Source organism: Hemitrygon akajei, chromosome 28 (genome assembly GCF_048418815.1).
Source record: "Hemitrygon akajei chromosome 28, sHemAka1.3, whole genome shotgun sequence".
In the NCBI taxonomy this organism is placed as follows: domain Eukaryota; kingdom Metazoa; phylum Chordata; class Chondrichthyes; order Myliobatiformes; family Dasyatidae; genus Hemitrygon; species Hemitrygon akajei.
The window spans coordinates 10882601-10904363 of record NC_133151.1 but is presented as its reverse complement, the minus strand read 5'-3'; the positions used below and the strand labels follow the sequence as shown (position 1 = coordinate 10904363).

Below are 21763 nucleotides of genomic sequence, written 5' to 3'. Positions count from 1 at the left end.
ATCCTTACCCTCGGCCATTGGGCTCGATAATGAGTCAACCTACAGCCAAGTGATGACCCCCCTCCCCCCCTCCTGTTAGACTGTCTGAGGTAACTTATTTTTTATTCTTTCTTACTTCTCTTCTAATATTTGTGTATCTGTGCACTTGTGACGCTACTGTGACTCTGTAATTTCCTTTGGCATCAATAAAGTATCTGCCTGTCTTACTCCCGTTTTGACCAACCCCATCTACTGCGACCCTACAACAGCAGCCAGTCCCCAGCCTCACACCAGGAACCCCCCATCCCTCACCCTCCACCCTCCCCGACTCTCCCGCCCCAGACGCCTCCTGCCCTCTCTGTCCCCTTGTGCCACCCTTTCGCTTGACCCTCAACCCTCACACTGTGACCACCCCCCACCCCCCCACTACATCGGCCGTATTCACCCTCAACCCTGACCCTCAGCTGTCCGGCCGGCACCGGCGCCCCGAGGAGATGCCCCTTACCGTTTTTCGTCACGTGCAGCAGGAAGAGGCCGTCCTCAGTTCCCAGAGCGATTCGTTTCTGGTCTGAGAAAGAGGGAAGACGGCCCAGGAGACCCCGAGTCAAACGGCAAGTGAATTTAATGCCAAAGTACCGTCTGCGTCACCGTCCTCCGGGCAAAATAACGAAATGCAACAGAATTTATAGAATCTATGGGGAGGACGGTGAGGCTTTGGGGAGGGGGCAGAAGAGGTTCACCAGGATGCTGCCTGGTGTGCTATCAGGAGAGGCTGGATAAACTTGGGTTGTTTTCTCCGGAGCGTCGGAGGCCGAGGAGAGATCTGATAGAGGTTTACACGGTGATGAGAGGCAGAGATACGAGTGGACAGGGAGTATCTGTTTCCCAGGGTTGAAATGTCTAAATACCAGAGGGTGTGCAATGAACGTGAGAGGGGGGATGTGAGGGGCAAGTTTTTTACTCGGAGAGTGGTGGATACCTGGAACTGAACTGCACTAAAATATGTCTTCTGTGTTTTATGTTCTGTGTTTTTGATCTTATTCTTCCGTGTGATATTTTTCTGCAAGCGTTGGGGAGCTGGGTTTTGGCGTCGGGTGTCTGTGTTTTGAACGGGTTGGTTCCTTGCTTCGCGCCTGTCTGTGGCGAAGACAAACCTCGGGGTGGTGTACTGCATAGATACTCTGATATTTTGAACTTGGAATGCGCTGCCCAGTGGCAGAGGTAGAGGCTTTTAAGAGACGTTTGGATAGGCACACGGATGTGAGGAAGATGGAGGGATGTGACATTGTGTAGTGTCAGGAACGGGGGCCTCCTTGATCCAGGATGAATTAACAGGCTCAAAGGGGCCGGGAGGGACGGCTACAAGACCCGGAGTCCGGAGTACTCGGACCGGATCACGACCCGGAACGCGGATTCCGGACCGGACCCTGACATGTAGGTAGGAGGGATTCGTTTTTAGTGTCTTTTTTTTTTAAATTTGCTTTTTGCTGGTCCAGTACAACATTGTGGGCCGAAGGGCCTGTTCCTGTTCTGAACGTTATACGTTAACAAAGACAAAGAGAAATAATAGTGAGACCGTGGGTTGTAGAGTTCTTGAAGGTGAGACCATAGGTTGTGGAATCAGTCCAGTGTTGAGGTGAGTGAAGTTTTCCACACCAGCCTCCGGGTCACCCTCAAAAGGCGATGCATCGAAAGGGGTGCCCCACCACCCAGGACACGCCCTCTTCTCATTGCTACCATCAGGGAGGAGGTACAGGAGCCTGAAGACACACACTCAGCAATTCAGGAACAGCTTCTTCCCCTCTGCCGTCCGATTTCTGAATGGACATTGAACCCATGAACACTACCCCACTACTTTATTTCTATTTTCTCACTACTTTAATTTTTTTTAAAAATATCTACCTCCTATTGTAATTTATTGCTTTTAATTACTAGGTCTCGTAATGTACCTGCTGCCACAAAACAACATATTTCAGAACATATAATTTGTTTATGTGCTGTCATATGACATCATGTGTTGTCATATGACATCATCAGTATCTGCCGTGTTGTATGACGCGGGCGATCACTGTCTCTCCGTGACCATGATTGTTCTTGGCAAATTTTTCTACAGAAATGGTTTGCCATTGACTACTTCTGGGCAGTGTCTTTACAAGACATGTGACCCGGCCTTTATCAATACTCTTCAGAGATTGTCTGCCTGGCGTCAGTGGTCACAAAACCAGGGCTTGTGATCTGCACCGGCTGCTCGTACACCTGTCCACCACCCGATCCCAGGGCTTCACGAGACCCTGATCGGGGGGCTAAGCAGGTGCTACACCTTGCCCAAGGGTGACCTGCAGACTAGCACCTTCTTGGGTAGAAACGTTATCAGCAACCTGCTACGACATATACTGGTGATGTTAAACCCAGTTCTGATTCTGATGGTTGAGGGGTGATAACTGTCCCTGAACCTGGTGGTGGGGGACCTGATGGTTGAGGGGTGATAACTGTCCCTGAACCTGGTGGTGTGGGACCTGATGGTTGAGGGGTGATAACTGTCCCTGAACCTGGTGGTGGGGGACCTGATGGTTGAGGGGTGATAACTGTCCCTGAACCTGGTGGTGTGGGACCTGATGGTCGAGGGGTGATAACGGTCCCTGAACCTGGTGGTGTGGGACCTGACGGTTGAGGTGATAACTGTCCCTGAACCTGGTGGTGTGGGACCTGACGGTCGAGGGGTGATAACTGTCCCTGAACCTGGTGGTGTGGGACCTGATGGTCGAGGGGTGATAACTATCCCTGAACCTGGTGGTGTGGGACCTGACGGTTGAGGGGTGATAACTGTCCCTGAACCTGGTGATGTGGGACCTGACGGTTGAGGGGTGATAACTGTCCCTGAACCTGGTGGTGTGGGACCTGACGGTTGAGGTGATAACTGTCCCTGAACCTGGTGGTGTGGGACCTGACGGTTGAGGTGATAACTGTCCCTGAACCTGATGGTGTGGGACCTGATGGTTGAGGGGTGATAACTGTCCCTGAACCTGGTGGTGTGGGACCTGATGGTTGAGGGGTGATAACTGTCCCTGAACCTGGTGGTGTGGGACCTGACGGTTGAGGTGATAACTGTCCCTGAACCTGATGGTGTGGGACCTGATGGTTGAGGGGTGATAACTGTCCCTGAACCTGGTGGTGTGGGACCTGATGGTTGAGGGGTGATAACTGTCCCTGAACCTGGTGGTGTGGGACCTGACGGTTGAGGTGATAACTGTCCCTGAACCTGATGGTGTGGGACCTGATGGTTCAGGGGTGATAACTGTCCCTGAACCTGGTGGTGTGGGACCTGATGGCCGAGGGGTGATAACTGTCCCTGAACCTGGTGGTTTGGGACCTGATGGTTGAGGGGTGATAACTGTCCCTGAACCTGGTGGTGTGGGACCTGATGGTTGAGGGGTGATAACTGTCCCTGAACCTGGTGGTGTGGGACCTGATGGTTGAGGGGTGATAACAGTCCCTGAAACTGCTGGTTTGGGACCTGATGGTTGAGGGGTGATAACTGTCCCTGAAACTGCTGGTTTGGGACCTGATGGTTGAGGGGAGATAACGGTCCCTGAACCTGGTGGTGTGGGACCTGAGGCTCCTGTACCACCTGCATAAAGACAGCTGCATCGTCTGGGTGATGGGGGTCCTTGAGGATGGATGCTGGTCAGTGGTGGGAGGATATTTCCTGTGAAGGACTGGGCTGTATCAATGAATTTTGTAGAGTTCTCTGTTCCTGTGTAAAAACAGGATGATGAGGGAGCTTCACTCTGTGTCTGACCCCGGGAGTGTGTGATGGGACGGTGTGGAGGGAGCTTCACTCTGTGTCTGACCCCGGGAGTGTCCGATGGGACGGTGTGGAGGGAGCTTCACTCTGTGTCTGACCCCGGGAGTGTCCGATGGGACGGTGTGGAGGGAGCTTCACTCTGTGTCTGACCCCGGGAGTGTGTGATGGGACGGTGTGGAGGGTGTCTGACCCCGGGAGTGTGTGATGGGACGGTGTGGAGGGAGATTCACTCTGTGTCTGACCCCGGGAGTGTGCGATGGGACGGTGTGGAGGGAGATTCACTCTGTGTCTGACCCCGGGAGTGTGTGATGGGACGGTGCGGAGGGAGATTCACTCTGTGTCTGACCCCGGGAGTGTGTGATGGGACGGTGTGGAGGGTGTCTGACCCCGGGAGTGTGTGATGGGACGGTGTGGAGGGTGTCTGACCCCGGGAGTGTGTGATGGGACGGTGTGGAGGGTGTCTGACCCCGGGAGTGTGTGATGGGACGGTGTGGAGGTTTCAGTCTCATTACCCAGAATGGCTCCAGACTGCACGCTCTGGATCAGGGGCAGGGTACTGTCAAACGCCTCCGTGGCCTCCAACGCCAGGCTCTCCCGGAGTCCGTTCTGCTTACAGATGGAGACCAACTCGTTGATCACCGTCACCCACTTCCGCCTCTCGCTCTCGCTGTCCGCCAGCACCAGCAGCGAGGTCTTGGTGCTCGGTAACCTCAGCTGCGAGGCCGTGACCTGCGGGGAGAGGGGCAAGTCGGTCACCCTGGTCCGGGGCTCGTCCTCACCCGGTGCTCAGTACAGACCAAAGGGTCCTGAGGTGCTCGAGTGCATAGCCGGAGGAAATCCAACCCCGGGGATTCGGCCTGAGTGGCTGCGTCGCCCTCGCACCACCGAGTGACAGAGATGGAAGGGGGGGTGGGGGCTTTCCGGCCAAAAATCAAGGGGGTGAATGGATTTGACGGTGTTCCCTGAAGCCACGGTGCGCCTGAGAGGAGAAATTAGCAGCAGAGGGGTTGGGGAGGTGGGCGGCGAGTCACTCGGTGGGCTGGGGTTACCGGCTTTCACTCCGCGCAGAGGGGAGGCGGGAGGGTCCCTCTCACTCACCCGGAAGATGCAAGGGACGTCCTTCTTGTTGGCGTGGATGACATCGGAGGATAAGACAGAGGCGACGGAGAAACCCTCGTCCCTGCAACACGATCAAACTCTCCGTCACCGGGACGGCCCCGACCGCTCTCCCGCCGTATCGGACCTCCCCGATCCCCAACCCACCTCCCCGGCAAGGGAAAGGATCCCGGGGAGCAGAGTAATGGAGGGGTCGGGGTTCGCTTCCCGGAGGGATGAAGGGACCCGGGATCAGCTACCGGGAGAGTGACGGGGCTCCGGTTTCAGGTTCGGCTCCCGGGAGAGAGACGGGGCTCCGGGTTCGGCTCCCGGGAGAGTGACGGGGCTCCGGGTTCGGCTCCCGGGAGAGTGACGGGGCTGCGGGTTCGGCTCCCGGGACAGTGACGGGGCTCCGGGTTCGGCTCCCGGGAGATTGACGGGGCTCCGGGTTCGGCTCCCGTGAGAGTGACGGGGCTCCGGGTTCGGCTCCCGGGAGAGTGACGGGGCTCCGGGTTCGGCTCCCGGGAGAGTGACGGGGCTCCGGGTTCGGCTCCCGGGAGAGTGACGGGGCTCCGGGTTCGGCTCCCGGGAGAGTGACGGGGCTCCGGGTTCGGCTCCCGGGAGAGTGACGGGGCTCCGGGTTCGGCTCCCGGGAGAGTGACGGGGCTCCGGGTTCGGCTCCCGGGAGAGTGACGGGGCTCCGGGTTCGGCTCCCGGGAGAGTGACGGGGCTCCGGGTTCGGCTCCCGTGAGAGTGACGGGGCTCCGGGTTCGGCTCCCGGGAGAGAGACGGGGCTCCGGGTTCGGCTCCCGGGAGAGTGACGGGGCTCCGGTTCGGCTCCCGGGAGAGTGACGGGGCTCCGGGTTCGGCTCCCGGGAGAGTGACGGGGGCTCCGGGTTCGGCTCCCGGGAGAGTGACGGGGGGCTCCGGGTTCGGCTCCCGGGAGAGTGACGGGGCTCCGGGTTCGGCTCCCGGGAGAGTGACGGGGCTCCGGGTTCGGCTCCCGTGAGAGTGACGGGGTTCCGGGTTCGGCTCCCGGGGAGAGAGACGGGGCTCCGGGTTCGGCTCCGGGAGAGAGACGGGGCTCCGGGTTCGGCTCCCGGGAGAGTGACGGGGCTCCGGGTTCGGCTCCCGGGAGAGAGACGGGGCTCCGGGTTCGGCTCCCGGGAGAGTGACGGGGCTCCGGGTTCGGCTCCCGGGAGAGTGACGGGGCTCCGAGTTCGGCTCCCGGGAGAGTGACGGGGCTCCGAGTTCGGCTCCCGGGAGAGTGACGGGGCTCCGGGTTCGGCTCCCGGGAGAGTGACGGGGCTCCGGTTTCGGGTTCGGCTCCCGGGAGAGTGACGGGGCTCCGGTTTCGGGTTCGGCTCCCGGGAGAGAGACGGGGCTCCGGGTTCGGCTCCCGGGAGAGTGACGGGGCTCCGGGTTCGGCTCCCGGGAGAGTGACGGGGCTCCTGGTTTGGCTCCCGGGAGAGTGACGGGGCTGCGGGTTCGGCTCCCGGGGGAGTGACGGGGCTGCGGGTTCGGCTCCCGGGGGAGTGACGGGGCTGCGGGTTCGGCTCCCGGGAGAGTGACGGGGCTGCGGGTTCGGCTCCCGGGAGAGTGACGGGGCTCCGGGTTCGGCTCCCGGGAGAGTGACGGGGCTCCGGGTTCGGCTCCCGGGAGAGTGACGGGGCTGCGGGTTCGGCTCCCGGGAGAGTGACGGGGCTGCGGGTTCGGCTCCCGGGGGAGTGACGGGGCTGCGGGTTCGGCTCCCGGGAGAGTGACGGGGCTGCGGGTTCGGCTCCCGGGAGAGTGACGGGGCTGCGGGTTCGGCTCCCGGGGGAGTGACGGGGCTGCGGGTTCGGCTCCCGGGGGAGTGACGGGGCTGCGGGTTCGGCTCCCGGGAGAGTGACGGGGCTGCGGGTTCGGCTCCCGGGAGAGTGACGGGGCTGCGGGTTCGGCTCCCGGGAGAGTGACGGGGCTCCGGGTTCGGCTCCCGGGAGAGTGACGGGGCTGCGGGTTCGGCTCCCGGGAGAGTGACGGGGCTCCGGGTTCGGCTCCCGGGAGAGTGACGGGGCTGTGGGTTCGGCTCCCGGGAGAGTGACGGGGCTCCGGGTTCGGCTCCCGGGAGAGTGACGGGGCTCCGGTTTCGGGTTCGGCTCCCGGGAGAGTGACGGGGCTCCGGGTTCGGCTCCCGGGAGAGTGACGGGGCTCCGGTTTCGGGTTCGGCTCCCGGGAGAGTGACGGGGGCTCCGGTTTCGGGTTCGGCTCCCGGGAGAGTGACGGGGCTCCGGTTTCGGGTTCGGCTCCCGGGAGAGTGACGGGGCTCCGGTTTCGGGTTCGGCTCCCGGGAGAGTGACGGGGGCTCCGGTTTCGGGTTCGGCTCCCGGGAGAGTGACGGGGCTCCGGTTTCGGGTTCGGCTCCCGGGAGAGTGACGGGGCTGCGGGTTCGTCTCCCGGGAGAGTGACGGGGCTGCGGGTTTGGCTCCCGGGAGAGTGACGGGGCTCCGGGTTCGGCTACCGGGAGAGTGACGGGGCTCCGGTTTCGGGTTCGGCTCCCGGGAGAGTGACGGGGCTCCGGTTTCGGGTTCGGCTCCCGGGAGAGAGACGGGGCTCCGGGTTCGGCTCCCGGGAGAGTGACGGGGCTCCGGGTTCGGCTCCCGGGAGAGTGACGGGGCTCCGGGTTCGGCTCCCGGGAGAGTGACGGGGCTCCGAGTTCGGCTCCCGGGAGAGTGACGGGGCTCCGGGTTCGGCTCCCGGGAGAGTGACGGGGCTCCGGGTTCGGCTACCGGGAGAGTGACGGGGCTCCGGTTTCGGGTTCGGCTCCCGGGAGAGTGACGGGGCTCCGGTTTCGGCTCCCGGGGGGAGTGACGGGGCTGCGGGTTCGGCTCCCGGGAGAGTGACGGGGCTCCGGGTTCGGCTCCCGGGAGAGTGACGGGGCTGCGGGTTCGGCTCCCGGGAGAGAGACGGGGCTCCGGGTTCGGCTCCCGGGAGAGTGACGGGGCTCCGGGTTCGGCTCCCGGGGGAGTGACGGGGCTGCGGGTTCGGCTCCCGGGAGAGTGACGGGGCTGCGGGTTCGGCTCCCGGGAGAGTGACGGGGGCTCCGAGTTCGGCTCCCGGGAGAGTGACGGGGCTCCGGGTTCGGCTCCCGGGAGAGTGACGGGGCTGCGGGTTCGGCTCCCGGGAGAGTGACGGGGCTCCGGGTTCGGCTCCCGGGAGAGTGACGGGGCTGTGGGTTCGGCTCCCGGGAGAGTGACGGGGCTCCGGGTTCGGCTCCCGGGAGAGTGACGGGGCTCCGGTTTCGGGTTCGGCTCCCGGGAGAGTGACGGGGCTCCGGGTTCGGCTCCCGGGAGAGTGACGGGGCTCCGGTTTCGGGTTCGGCTCCCGGGAGAGTGACGGGGCTCCGGTTTCGGGTTCGGCTCCCGGGAGAGTGACGGGGCTCCGGTTTCGGGTTCGGCTCCCGGGAGAGTGACGGGGCTCCGGTTTCGGGTTCGGCTCCCGGGAGAGTGACGGGGCTCCGGTTTCGGGTTCGGCTCCCGGGAGAGTGACGGGGCTCCGGTTTCGGGTTCGGCTCCCGGGAGAGTGACGGGGCTGCGGGTTCGTCTCCCGGGGGAGTGACGGGGCTGCGGGTTCGGCTCCCGGGAGAGTGACGGGGCTCCGGGTTCGGCTCCCGGGAGAGTGACGGGGCTCCGGGTTCGGCTCCCGGGGGAGTGACGGGGCTGCGGGTTCGGCTCCCGGGAGAGTGACGGGGCTGCGGGTTCGGCTCCCGGGAGAGTGACGGGGCTCCGAGTTCGGCTCCCGGGAGAGTGACGGGGCTCCGGGTTCGGCTCCCGGGAGAGTGACGGGGCTCCGGGTTCGGCTACCGGGAGAGTGACGGGGCTCCGGTTTCGGGTTCGGCTCCCGGGAGATTGACGGGGCTCCGGGTTCGGCTCCCGGGAGAGTGACGGGGCTCCGGGTTCGGCTCCCGGGAGAGTGACGGGGCTCCGGGTTCGGCTCCCGGGAGAGTGACGGGGCTCCGGGTTCGGCTCCCGGGAGAGTGACGGGGCTCCGGGTTCGGCTACCGGGAGAGTGACGGGGCTCCGGTTTCGGGTTCGGCTCCCGGGAGAGTGACGGGGCTCCGGTTTTCGGCTCCCGGGGGAGTGACGGGGCTGCGGGTTCGGCTCCCGGGAGAGTGACGGGGCTGCGGGTTCGGCTCCCGGGAGAGAGACGGGGCTCCGGGTTCGGCTCCCGGGAGAGTGACGGGGCTCCGGGTTCGGCTCCCGGGGGAGTGACGGGGCTGCGGGTTCGGCTCCCGGGAGAGTGACGGGGCTGCGGGTTCGGCTCCCGGGAGAGTGACGGGGCTCCGAGTTCGGCTCCCGGGAGAGTGACGGGGCTCCGGGTTCGGCTCCCGGGAGAGTGACTGGGCTCCGGGTTCGGCTACCGGGAGAGTGACGGGGCTCCGGTTTCGGGTTCGGCTCCCGGGAGAGTGACGGGGCTCCGGGTTCGGCTCCCGGGAGAGTGACGGGGCTCCGGGTTCGGCTCCCGGGAGAGTGACGGGGCTCCGAGTTCGGCTCCCGGGAGAGTGACGGGGCTCCGGGTTCGGCTCCCGGGAGAGTGACGGGGCTCCGGGTTCGGCTACCGGGAGAGTGACGGGGCTCCGGTTTCGGGTTCGGCTCCCGGGAGAGTGACGGGGCTCCGGTTTCGGCTCCCGGGGGAGTGACGGGGCTGCGGGTTCGGCTCCCGGGAGAGTGACGGGGCTCCGGGTTCGGCTCCCGGGAGAGTGACGGGGCTGCGGGTTCGGCTCCCGGGAGAGAGACGGGGCTCCGGGTTCGGCTCCCGGGAGAGTGACGGGGCTCCGGGTTCGGCTCCCGGGGGAGTGACGGGGCTGCGGGTTCGGCTCCCGGGAGAGTGACGGGGCTGCGGGTTCGGCTCCCGGGAGAGTGACGGGGGCTCCGAGTTCGGCTCCCGGGAGAGTGACGGGGCTCCGGGTTCGGCTCCCGGGAGAGTGACGGGGCTCCGGGTTCGGCTCCCGGGAGAGTGACGGGGCTCCGAGTTCGGCTCCCGGGAGAGTGACGGGGCTCCGAGTTCGGCTCCCGGGAGAGTGACGGGGCTCCGGGTTCGGCTCCCGGGAGAGTGACGGGGCTCCGGGTTCGGCTCCCGTGAGAGTGACGGGGTTCCGGGTTCGGCTCCCGGGAGAGAGACGGGGCTCCGGGTTCGGCTCCCGGGAGAGTGACGGGGCTCCGGGTTCGGCTCCCGGGAGAGAGACGGGGCTCCGGGTTCGGCTCCCGGGAGAGTGACGGGGCTCCGGGTTCGGCTCCCGGGGAGAGTGACGGGGCTCCGAGTTCGGCTCCCGGGAGAGTGACGGGGCTCCGAGTTCGGCTCCCGGGAGAGTGACGGGGCTCCGGGTTCGGCTCCCGGGAGAGTGACGGGGCTCCGGTTTCGGGTTCGGCTCCCGGGAGAGTGACGGGGCTCCGGTTTCGGGTTCGGCTCCCGGGAGAGAGACGGGGCTCCGGGTTCGGCTCCCGGGAGAGTGACGGGGCTCCGGGTTCGGCTCCCGGGAGAGTGACGGGGCTCCTGGTTTGGCTCCCGGGAGAGTGACGGGGCTGCGGGTTCGGCTCCCGGGGGAGTGACGGGGCTGCGGGTTCGGCTCCCGGGGGAGTGACGGGGCTGCGGGTTCGGCTCCCGGGAGAGTGACGGGGCTGCGGGTTCGGCTCCCGGGAGAGTGACGGGGCTCCGGGTTCGGCTCCCGGGAGAGTGACGGGGCTCCGGGTTCGGCTCCCGGGAGAGTGACGGGGCTGCGGGTTCGGCTCCCGGGAGAGTGACGGGGCTGCGGGTTCGGCTCCCGGGGGAGTGACCGGGCTGCGGGTTCGGCTCCCGGGAGAGTGACGGGGCTGCGGGTTCGGCTCCCGGGAGAGTGACGGGGCTGCGGGTTCGGCTCCCGGGAGAGTGACGGGGCTGCGGGTTCGGCTCCCGGGGGAGTGACGGGCTGCGGGTTCGGCTCCCGGGAGAGTGACGGGGCTGCGGGTTCGGCTCCCGGGAGAGTGACGGGGCTCCGGGTTCGGCTCCCGGGAGAGTGACGGGCTCCGGGTTCGGCTCCCGGGAGAGTGACGGGGCTGCGGGTTCGGCTCCCGGAGAGTGACGGGGCTCCGGGTTCGGCTCCCGGGAGAGTGACGGGGCTGTGGGTTCGGCTCCCGGGAGAGTGACGGGGCTCCGGGTTCGGCTCCCGGGAGAGTGACGGGGCTCCGGTTTCGGGTTCGGCTCCCGGAGAGTGACGGGGCTCCGGGTTCGGCTCCCGGGAGAGTGACGGGGCTCCGGTTTCGGGTTCGGCTCCCGGGAGAGTGACGGGGCTCCGGTTTCGGGTTCGGCTCCCGGGAGAGTGACGGGGCTCCGGTTTCGGGTTCGGCTCCCGGGAGAGTGACGGGGCTCCGGTTTCGGGTTCGGCTCCCGGGAGAGTGACGGGGCTCCGGTTTCGGGTTCGGCTCCCGGGAGAGTGACGGGGCTCCGGTTTCGGGTTCGCTCCCGGGAGAGTGACGGGGCTGCGGGTTCGTCTCCCGGGAGAGTGACGGGGCTGCGGGTTTGGCTCCCGGGAGAGTGACGGGGCTCCGGGTTCGGCTACCGGGAGAGTGACGGGGCTCCGGTTCGGGTTCGGCTCCCGGGAGAGTGACGGGGCTCCGGTTTCGGGTTCGGCTCCCGGGAGAGAGACGGGGCTCCGGGTTCGGTGGTGGGTCGGGTTCGGCTCCCGGGAGAGTGACGGGGCTCCGGGTTCGGCTCCGGGAGAGTGACGGGGCTCCGGGTTCGGCTCCCGGGAGAGTGACGGGGCTCCGAGTTCGGCTCCCGGGAGAGTGACGGGGCTCCGGGTTCGGCTCCCGGGAGAGTGACGGGGCTCGGGTTCGGCTACCGGGAGAGTGACGGGGCTCCGGTTTCGGGTTCGGCTCCCGGGAGAGTGACGGGGCTCCGGTTTCGGCTCCCGGGGGAGTGACGGGGCTCCGGGTTCGGCTCCCGGGAGAGTGACGGGGCTCCGGGTTCGGCTCCGGGAGAGTGACGGGGCTGCGGGTTCGGCTCCCGGGAGAGTGACGGGGCTCCGGAGTTCGGCTCCCGGGAGAGTGACGGGGCTCCGGGTTCGGCTCCCGGGAGAGTGACGGGGCTCCGGGGGTTCGGCTCCCGGGAGAGTGACGGGGCTGCGGTTCGGCTCCCGGGAGAGTGACGGGGCTCCGAGTTCGGCTCCCGGGAGAGTGACGGGGCTCCGGGTTCGGCTCCCGGGAGAGTGACGGGGGCTCCGGGTTCGGCTCCCGGGAGAGTGACGGGGCTCCGGGTTCGGCTCCCGGGAGGAGTGACGGGGCTCCGAGTTCGGCTCCCGGGAGAGTGACGGGGCTCCGGGTTCGGCTCCCGGAGAGTGACGGGGCTCCGGTTCGGCTCCCGGGAGAGTGACGGGGCTCCGGTTTGGGTTCGGCTCCGGAGAGTGACGGGGCTCCGGTTTCGGGCTCCCGGGGGAGTGACGGGGCTGCGGGTTCGGCTCCCGGGAGAGTGACGGGGCTCCGGGTTCGGCTCCCGGGAGAGTGACGGGGCTCGGCTCCCGGGAGAGAGACGGGGCTCCGGGTTCGGCTCCCGGGAGAGTGACGGGGCTCCGGGTTCGGCTCCCGGGGGAGTGACGGGGCTCCGGGTTCGGCTCCCGGGGGAGTGACGGGGCTGCGGGTTCGGCTCCCGGGAGAGTGACGGGGGCTGCGGGTTCGGCTCCCGGGAGAGTGACGGGGCTCCGAGTTCGGCTCCCGGGAGAGTGACGGGGCTCCGGGTTCGGCTCCCGGGAGAGTGACGGGGCTCCGGGTTCGGCTCCCGGGAGAGTGACGGGGCTCCGAGTTCGGCTCCCGGGAGAGTGACGGGGCTCCGAGTTCGGCTCCCGGGAGAGTGACGGGGCTCCGGGTTCGGCTCCCGGGAGAGTGACGGGGCTCCGGGTTCGGCTCCCGTGAGAGTGACGGGGGTTCCGGGTTCGGCTCCCGGGAGAGAGACGGGGCTCCGGGTTCGGCTCCGGGAGAGTGACGGGGCTCCGGGTTCGGCTCCCGGGAGAGAGACGGGGCTCCGGGTTCGGCTCCCGGGAGAGTGACGGGGCTCCGGGTTCGGCTCCCGGGAGAGTGACGGGGCTCCGAGTTCGGCTCCCGGGAGAGTGACGGGGCTCCGAGTTCGGCTCCCGGGAGAGTGACGGGGCTCCGGGTTCGGCTCCCGGGAGAGTGACGGGGCTCCGGTTTCGGGTTCGGCTCCCGGGAGAGTGACGGGGCTCCGGTTTCGGGTTCGGCTCCCGGGAGAGAGACGGGGCTCCGGGTTCGGCTCCCGGGAGAGTGACGGGGCTCCGGGTTCGGCTCCCGGGAGAGTGACGGGGCTCCTGGTTTGGCTCCCGGGAGAGTGACGGGGGCTGCGGGTTCGGCTCCCGGGGGAGTGACGGGGCTGCGGGTTCGGCTCCCGGGGGAGTGACGGGGCTGCGGGTTCGGCTCCCGGGAGAGTGACGGGGCTGCGGGTTCGGCTCCCGGGAGAGTGACGGGGCTCCGGGTTCGGCTCCCGGGAGAGTGACGGGGCTCCGGGTTCGGCTCCCGGGAGAGTGACGGGGCTGCGGGTTCGGCTCCCGGGAGAGTGACGGGGCTGCGGGTTCGGCTCCCGGGGGGAGTGACGGGGCTGCGGGTTCGGCTCCCGGGAGAGTGACGGGGCTGCGGGTTCGGCTCCCGGGAGAGTGACGGGGCTGCCGGGTTCGGCTCCCGGGAGAGTGACGGGGCTGCGGGTTCGGCTCCCGGGGGAGTGACGGGGCTGCGGGTTCGGCTCCCGGGAGAGTGACGGGGCTGCGGGTTCGGCTCCCGGGAGAGTGACGGGGCTCCGGGTTCGGCTCCCGGGAGAGTGACGGGGCTCCGGGTTCGGCTCCCGGGAGAGTGACGGGGCTGCGGGTTCGGCTCCCGGGAGAGTGACGGGGCTCCGGGTTCGGCTCCCGGGAGAGTGACGGGGCTGTGGGTTCGGCTCCCGGGAGAGTGACGGGGCTCCGGGTTCGGCTCCCGGGAGAGTGACGGGGCTCCGGTTTCGGGTTCGGCTCCCGGAGAGTGACGGGGCTCCGGGTTCGGCTCCCGGGAGAGTGACGGGGCTCCGGTTTCGGGTTCGGCTCCCGGGAGAGTGACGGGGCTCCGGTTTCGGGTTCGGCTCCCGGGAGAGTGACGGGGCTCCGGTTTCGGGTTCGGCTCCCGGGAGAGTGACGGGGCTCGGTTCGGGTTCGGCTCCCGGGAGAGTGACGGGGCTCCGGTTTCGGGTTCGGCTCCCGGGAGAGTGACGGGGCTCCGGTTTCGGGTTCGGCTCCCGGGAGAGTGACGGGGCTGCGGGTTCGTCTCCCGGGAGAGTGACGGGGCTGCGGGTTTGGCTCCCGGGAGAGTGACGGGGCTCCGGGTTCGGCTACCGGGAGAGTGACGGGGCTCCGGTTTCGGGTTCGGCTCCCGGGAGAGTGACGGGGCTCCGGTTCGGGTTCGGCTCCCGGGAGAGAGACGGGGCTCCGGGTTCGGCTCCCGGGGAGAGTGACGGGGCTCCGGGTTCGGCTCCCCGGGAGAGTGACGGGGCTCGGGTTCGGCTCCCGGGAGAGTGACGGGGCTCCGAGTTCGGCTCCCGGGAGAGTGACGGGGCTCCGGGTTCGGCTCCCGGGAGAGTGACGGGGCTCCGGGTTCGGCTACCGGGAGAGTGACGGGGCTCCGGTTTCGGGTTCGGCTCCCGGGAGAGTGACGGGGGCTCCGGTTTCGGCTCCCGGGGGAGTGACGGGGCTGCGGGTTCGGCTCCCGGGAGAGTGACGGGGCTCCGGGTTCGGCTCCCGGGAGAGTGACGGGGCTGCGGGTTCGGCTCCCGGGAGAGAGACGGGGCTCCGGGTTCGGCTCCCGGGAGAGTGACGGGGCTCCGGGTTCGGCTCCCGGGGGAGTGACGGGGCTGCGGGTTCGGCTCCCGGGAGAGTGACGGGGCTGCGGGTTCGGCTCCCGGGAGAGTGACGGGGCTCCGAGTTCGGCTCCCGGGAGAGTGACGGGGCTCCGGGTTCGGCTCCCGGGAGAGTGACGGGGCTCCGGGTTCGGCTACCGGGAGAGTGACGGGGCTCCGGTTTCGGGTTCGGCTCCCGGGAGATTGACGGGGCTCCGGGTTCGGCTCCCGGGAGAGTGACGGGGCTCCGGGTTCGGCTCCCGGGAGAGTGACGGGGCTCCGAGTTCGGCTCCCGGGAGAGTGACGGGGCTCCGGGTTCGGCTCCCGGGAGAGTGACGGGGCTCCGGGTTCGGCTACCGGGAGAGTGACGGGGCTCCGGTTTCGGGTTCGGCTCCCGGGAGAGTGACGGGGCTCCGGTTTCGGCTCCCGGGGGAGTGACGGGGCTGCGGGTTCGGCTCCCGGGAGAGTGACGGGGCTGCGGGTTCGGCTCCCGGGAGAGAGACGGGGCTCCGGGTTCGGCTCCCGGGAGAGTGACGGGGCTCCGGGTTCGGCTCCCGGGGGAGTGACGGGGCTGCGGGTTCGGCTCCCGGGAGAGTGACGGGGCTGCGGGTTCGGCTCCCGGGAGAGTGACGGGGCTCCGAGTTCGGCTCCCGGGAGAGTGACGGGGCTCCGGGTTCGGCTCCCGGGAGAGTGACTGGGCTCCGGGTTCGGCTACCGGGAGAGTGACGGGGCTCCGGTTTCGGGTTCGGCTCCCGGGAGAGTGACGGGGCTCCGGGTTCGGCTCCCGGGAGAGTGACGGGGCTCCGGGTTCGGCTCCCGGGAGAGTGACGGGGCTCCGAGTTCGGCTCCCGGGAGAGTGACGGGGCTCCGGGTTCGGCTCCCGGGAGAGTGACGGGGCTCCGGGTTCGGCTACCGGGAGAGTGACGGGGCTCCGGTTTCGGGTTCGGCTCCCGGGAGAGTGACGGGGCTCCGGTTTCGGCTCCCGGGGGAGTGACGGGGCTGCGGGTTCGGCTCCCGGGAGAGTGACGGGGCTCCGGGTTCGGCTCCCGGGAGAGTGACGGGGCTGCGGGTTCGGCTCCCGGGAGAGAGACGGGGCTCCGGGTTCGGCTCCCGGGAGAGTGACGGGGCTCCGGGTTCGGCTCCCGGGGGAGTGACGGGGGCTGCGGGGTTCGGCTCCCGGGAGAGTGACGGGGCTGCGGGTTCGGCTCCCGGGAGAGTGACGGGGCTCCGAGTTCGGCTCCCGGGAGAGTGACGGGGCTCCGGGTTCGGCTCCCGGGAGAGTGACGGGGCTCCGGGTTCGGCTACCGGGAGAGTGACGGGGCTCCGGTTTCGGGTTCGGCTACCGGGAGAGTGACGGGGCTCCGGTTTCGGGTTCGGCTCCCGGGAGAGTGACGGGGCTCCGGTTTCGGCTCCCGGGGGAGTGACGGGGCTGCGGGTTCGGCTCCCGGGAGAGTGACGGGGCTCCGGGTTCGGCTCCCGGGAGAGTGACGGGGCTGCGGGTTCGGCTCCCGGGAGAGAGACGGGGCTCCGGGTTCGGCTCCCGGGAGAGTGACGGGGCTCCGGGTTCGGCTCCCGGGGGAGTGACGGGGCTGCGGGTTCGGCTCCCGGGAGAGTGACGGGGCTCGCGGGTTCGGCTCCCGGGAGAGTGACGGGGCTCCGGGTTCGGCTCCCGGGAGAGTGACGGGGGCTCCGGGTTCGGCTCCCGGGAGAGTGACGGGGCTCCGGGTTCGGCTACCGGGAGAGTGACGGGGCTCCGGTTTCGGGTTCGGCTCCCGGGAGAGTGACGGGGCTCCGGGTTCGGCTCCCGGGGGAGTGACGGGGCTCCGGGTTCGGCTCCCGGGAGAGTGACGGGGCTCCGGGTTCGGCTCCCGGGAGAGTGACGGGGCTCCGGGTTCGGCTCCCGGGGGAGTGACGGGGCTCCGGGTTCGGCTCCCGGGAGAGTGACGGGGCTCCGGGTTCGGCTCCCGGGAGAGTGACGGGGCTCCGGGTTCGGCTCCCGGGGGAGTGACGGGGCTGCGGGTTCGGCTCCCGGGAGAGTGACGGGGCTGCGGGTTCGGCTCCCGGGAGAGTGACGGGGCTCCGAGTTCGGCTCCCGGGAGAGTGACGGGGCTCCGGGTTCGGCTCCCGGGAGAGTGACGGGGCTCCGGGTTCGGCTACCGGGAGAGTGACGGGGCTCCGGTTTCGGGTTCGGCTACCGGGAGAGTGACGGGGCTCCGGTTTCGGGTTCGGCTCCCGGGAGAGTGACGGGGCTCCGGTTTCGGCTCCCGGGGGAGTGACGGGGGCTGCGGGTTCGGCTCCCGGGAGAGTGACGGGGCTCCGGGTTCGGCTCCCGGTGAGAGTGACGGGGCTGCGGGTTCGGCTCCCGGGAGAGAGACGGGGCTCCGGGTTCGGCTCCCGGGAGAGTGACGGGGCTCCGGGTTCGGCTCCCGGGGAGTGACGGGGCTGCGGGTTCGGCTCCCGGGAGAGTGACGGGGCTGCGGGTTCGGCTCCCGGGAGAGTGACGGGGCTGCGGGTTCGGCTCCCGGGAGAGTTGACGGGGCTCCGGGTTCGGCTCCCGGGAGAGTGACGGGGCTCCGGGTTCGGCTACCGGGAGAGTGACGGGGCTCCGGTTTCGGGTTCGGCTCCCGGGAGAGTGACGGGGCTCCGGTTTCGGCTCCCGGGGGAGTGACGGGGCTGCGGGTTCGGCTCCCGGGAGAGTGACGGGGCTCCGGGTTCGGCTCCCGGGAGAGTGACGGGGCTGCGGGTTCGGCTCCCGGGAGAGAGACGGGGCTCCGGGTTCGGCTCCCGGGAGAGTGACGGGGCTCCGGGTTCGGCTCCGGGCGAGTGACGGGGCTGCGGGTTCGGCTCCCGGGAGAGTGACGGGGCTGCGGGTTCGGCTCCCGGGAGAGTGACGGGCTCCGGGTTCGGCTCCCAGGGAGAGTGACGGGGCTGCGGGTTCGGCTCCCGGGAGAGTGACGGGGCTCCGGGTTCGGCTCCCGGGAGAGTGACGGGGCTCCGGTTCGGGTTCGGCTCCCGGGAGAGTGACGGGGCTGCGGGTTCGTCTCCCGGGAGAGTGACGGGGCTGCGGGTTCGTCTCCCGGAGAGTGACGGGGCTGCGGGTTTGGCTCCCGGGAGAGTGACGGGGCTCCGGGTTCGGCTACCGGGAGAGTGACGGGGCTCCGGTTTCGGGTTCGGCTCCCGGGAGAGTGACGGGGCTCCGGTTTCGGGTTCGGCTCCCGGGAGGAGTGACGGGGCTCCGAGTTCGGCTCCCGGGAGAGTGGACGGGGCTCCGGGTTCGGCTCCCGGGAGAGTGACGGGGCTCCGGGTTCGGCTACCGGGAGAGTGACGGGGCTCCGGTTTCGGGTTCGGCTCCCGGGAGAGTGACGGGCTCCGGTTTCGGCTCCCGGGGGAGTGACGGGCTGCGGGTTCGGCTCCGGGTGAGTGACGGGGCTCCGGGTTCGGCTCCCGGGAGAGTGACGGGGCTGCGGGTTCGGCTCCCGGAGAGAGACGGGGCTCCGGGTTCGGCTCCCGGGAGAGTGACGGGGCTCCGGGTTCGGCTCCCGGGGGAGTGACGGGGCTCCGGGTTCGGCTCCCGGGAGAGTGACGGGGCTCCGGGGTTCGGCTCCCGGGAGAGTGACGGGGCTCCGGGTTCGGCTCCCGGGAGAGTGACGGGGCTCCGAGTTCGGCTCCCGGGAGAGTGACGGGGCTCCGGGTTCGGCTCCCGGGAGAGTGACGGGGCTCCGGGTTCGGCTACCGGGAACCGGGAGAGTGACGGGGCTCCGGTTTCGGGTTCGGCTCCCGGGAGAGTGACGGGGCTCCGGTTTCGGTGTTCGGCTCCCGGGAGAGAGACGGGGCTCCGGGTTCGGCCTCCCGGGAGAGTGACGGGGCTCCGGGTTCGGCTCCCGGGAGAGTGACGGGGCTCCTGGTTTGGCTCCCGGGAGAGTGACGGGGCTGCGGGTTCGGCTCCCGGGGGAGTGACGGGGCTGCGGGTTCGGCTCCCGGGAGAGTGACGGGGCTCCGGGTTCGGCTCCCGGAGAGTGACGGGGCTGCGGGTTCGGCTCCCGGGAGAGAGACGGGGCTCCGGGTTCGGCTCCCGGGAGAGTGACGGGGCTCCGGGTTCGGCTCCCGGGGAGTGACGGGGCTGGCGGGTTCGGCTCCCGGGAGAGTGACGGGGCTGCGGGTTCGGCTCCCGGGAGAGTGACGGGGCTCCGGGTTCGGCTCCCGGCAGAGTGACGGGGCTGCGGGTTCGGCTCCCGGGAGAGTGACGGGGCTCCGGGTTCGGCTCCCGGGAGAGTGACGGGGCTCCGTTTCGGGTTCGGCTCCCGGGAGAGTGACGGGGCTCCGGGTTCGGCTCCCGGGAGAGTGACGGGGCTCCGGTTTCGGGTTCGGCTCCCGGGAGAGTGACGGGGCTCCGGTTTCGGGTCGGCTCCCGGGAGAGTGACGGGGCTCCGGTTTCGGGTTCGGCTCCCGGGAGAGTGACGGGGCTCCGGTTTCGGGTTCGGCTCCCGGGAGAGTGACGGGGCTCCGGTTTCGGGTTCGGCTCCCGGGAGAGTGACGGGGCTCCGGTTTCGGGTTCGGCTCCCGGGAGAGTGACGGGGCTCCGGTTTCGGGTTCGGCTCCCGGGAGAGTGACGGGGCTCCGGTTTCGGGTTCGGCTCCCGGGAGAGTGACGGGGCTGCGGGTTCGTCTCCCGGGAGAGTGACGGGGCTGCGGGTTTGGCTCCCGGGAGAGTGACGGGCTCCAGGTTCGGCTCCCGGGAGAGGAGGTTCGCTTCCCGGAGGGACGAAGGGACCCGGGGCCAGCTCCCGGGAGAAGGAAGGGTTCCCGTTGGGATGAAGGGGTTGCCGGGTCCGGTTTCCCCGAGCCGCACGCACCGTAGGTCGAAGACGTGTGCCGCTCCGGTCCCCTTCGGCTCCGCCGCCTCGAACACCAGCAGCCGGCAGTCGGAGAGGACGGCGAGCGCCCGTTGCCATCCCCGACGCACCCCCGCCGGCTTCGGCACCTGCGGGACGGAGAACCGGTTAAGCGGGGCCCCGAGCAAAGCTGCGCGCTCCCGTCCCTCCCGAGGCGGACCGTGCACGCGCTCGCTCCCCCACCCCCGGCGCGCCAGAATCAGAATCTGGTTTATTACCACCGGCATGTGTCGTGAAATTTGTTAACTTAGCAGTTCAATGCATTAGAAAAGAAAGATTAATAAAACCGTGACGCAGCCTGTCGGAATGCCTCTCCACGGTACATCTCTGGAAGTTTTTGAGTGTTTTTGTTGACATACCAAATCTGTACAAACTCCTAATGAAGTACAATCACTGTCTTGCCTTCTTTATAACTGCATCGATATGTTGGGACCAGGTTAGATCCTCAGAGATCTTGACACCCAGGAACTTGAAACTGCTCACTCTCTCCATTTCTGATCCCTCTATGAGGATTGGTGTGTGTTCCTTCATCTTACCCTTCCTGAAGTCCACAATCAGCTCTTTGGTCTGACTGACGTTGAGTGCCAGGTTGTTGCTGTGACACCACTCCACTAGTTGGCATATCTCACTCCTGTACACCCTCTCGTCACCACCTGAGATTCTACCAACAATGGTTGTATCATCAGCAAATTTGTAGATGGTATTTGATCTATGCTTAGCCACACAGTCATGTGTATAGAGAGAGTAGAGCAGTGGGCTAAGCACACATCCCTGAGGTGCACCAGTGTCGACTGTCAGCGAGGAGGATATGTTATCACCAATCCACACAGACTGTGGTCTTCCGGTTAGGAAGCTGAGGATCCAATTGCAGAGGGAGGTACAGAGGCCCGGGTTCTGCAACTTCTCAGTCAGGGTTGTGGGAATGATGGTATTAAATGCTGAGCTATAGTCGATGAACAGCATCCTGACGTAGGTGTTTGTGTTGTCCAGGTGGTCTAAAGCCGTGTGGAGAGACATTGAGATTGCGTCTGCTGTTGACCTATTGTGACGACAGGCAAATTGCAAAGGGTCCAGGTCCTTGCTGAGGCAGGAGTTCAGTCTAGTCATGACCAACCTCTCAAATCATTTCATCACTGTCGATGTGAGTGCTACTGGGTGATAGTCATTAAGGCAGCCCACATTATTCTTCTTAGGCACTGGTATAATTATTGCTTTTTTGAAGCAAGTGGGAACTTCTGCTCGTAGCAGTGAGAGGTTGAAAACGTCCTTGAATACTCCCGTTAGTTGGTTGGCACAGGTTTTTAGAGCCTTACCAGATACTCCATCAGGACCTTCTGCTTTGCGAGGGTTCAGTCTCTTTAAAGACAGCCTAACATCGGTCTCTGAGACAGAGATCACAGGGTCATCAGGTGCAGCAGGGATCTTCACAGCTGTCGTTGTGTTCTCCCTTTCAAAGCGGGCATAGAAGGCGTTGAGTTCATCTGGTGGTGAAGCATCGCTGCCATTCATGCTGTTGGTTTTCGCTTTCTAGGAAGTAATGTCTTGCAAACCCTTTCAGAGTTGCTGTGCATCCGATGTCGCCTCCAACCTTGCTCGAAATTGTCTCTTTGCCCTTGAAACAGCCCTCCGCAAGTCATACCCGGTTTTCTGGTACAGACCTGGGTCGCCAGACGTGAATGCCACAGATCTAGCCTTCGGCAGACGATGTACCTCCTGGTTCATCCAGGGCTTTTGGTTTGGGAATGTACAGCAAGTCTTTGTAGGCACACAGTTACCCATACCCCCCGCCCCGCCCCCCCCCCCCCCCCACCGCACGACTTGCTCACCGACACGTTGCCCTCCAGCGCAGTCCCAGTGCCTCTGCTCGGCTCGATCCCCAGGGACCGGACCTGCTGGGGGGGCGCTGGGCATCCCAGTGCCCCCGCCGAGCAGCCCGAGTGGCAGCTGAAATGGCAAACTGGGGGGCAGAGAATGAGGTGAGAAATTAGGCAGGGGCCAAGGGAGCGGGGAGGGGGCAATGATGAGGGGGAAAGAGATGGGCGGGGGAAAGGGTGGAGAGGGGGAGGGAAAGGGTGGGGAGGGGAAAAGAAAAAAGGTGAGGGGTGGGGAGGAAT

General features: G+C 67.3%; 1 protein-coding gene across 1 annotated transcript in view; it reads right to left on the bottom strand.

Moving 5' to 3' along the window:
* Nucleotides 1-228: 228 nt before the first annotated feature.
* LOC140717606 (serine/threonine-protein kinase MRCK alpha-like) overlaps nucleotides 229-21763 on the bottom strand; it is a 96551-nt gene continuing 75016 nt past the window's right edge. The window contains exons 23-28 of the mRNA XM_073031177.1: nucleotides 21476-21606; nucleotides 19611-19738; nucleotides 4883-4964; nucleotides 4297-4513; nucleotides 410-547; nucleotides 229-239 (exon numbers count right to left, since the gene is read on the bottom strand). Coding sequence (XP_072887278.1) covers nucleotides 229-239; nucleotides 410-547; nucleotides 4297-4513; nucleotides 4883-4964; nucleotides 19611-19738; nucleotides 21476-21606 — 707 coding nt within the window. The remainder of the gene's footprint in view (nucleotides 240-409; nucleotides 548-4296; nucleotides 4514-4882; nucleotides 4965-19610; nucleotides 19739-21475; nucleotides 21607-21763) is intronic.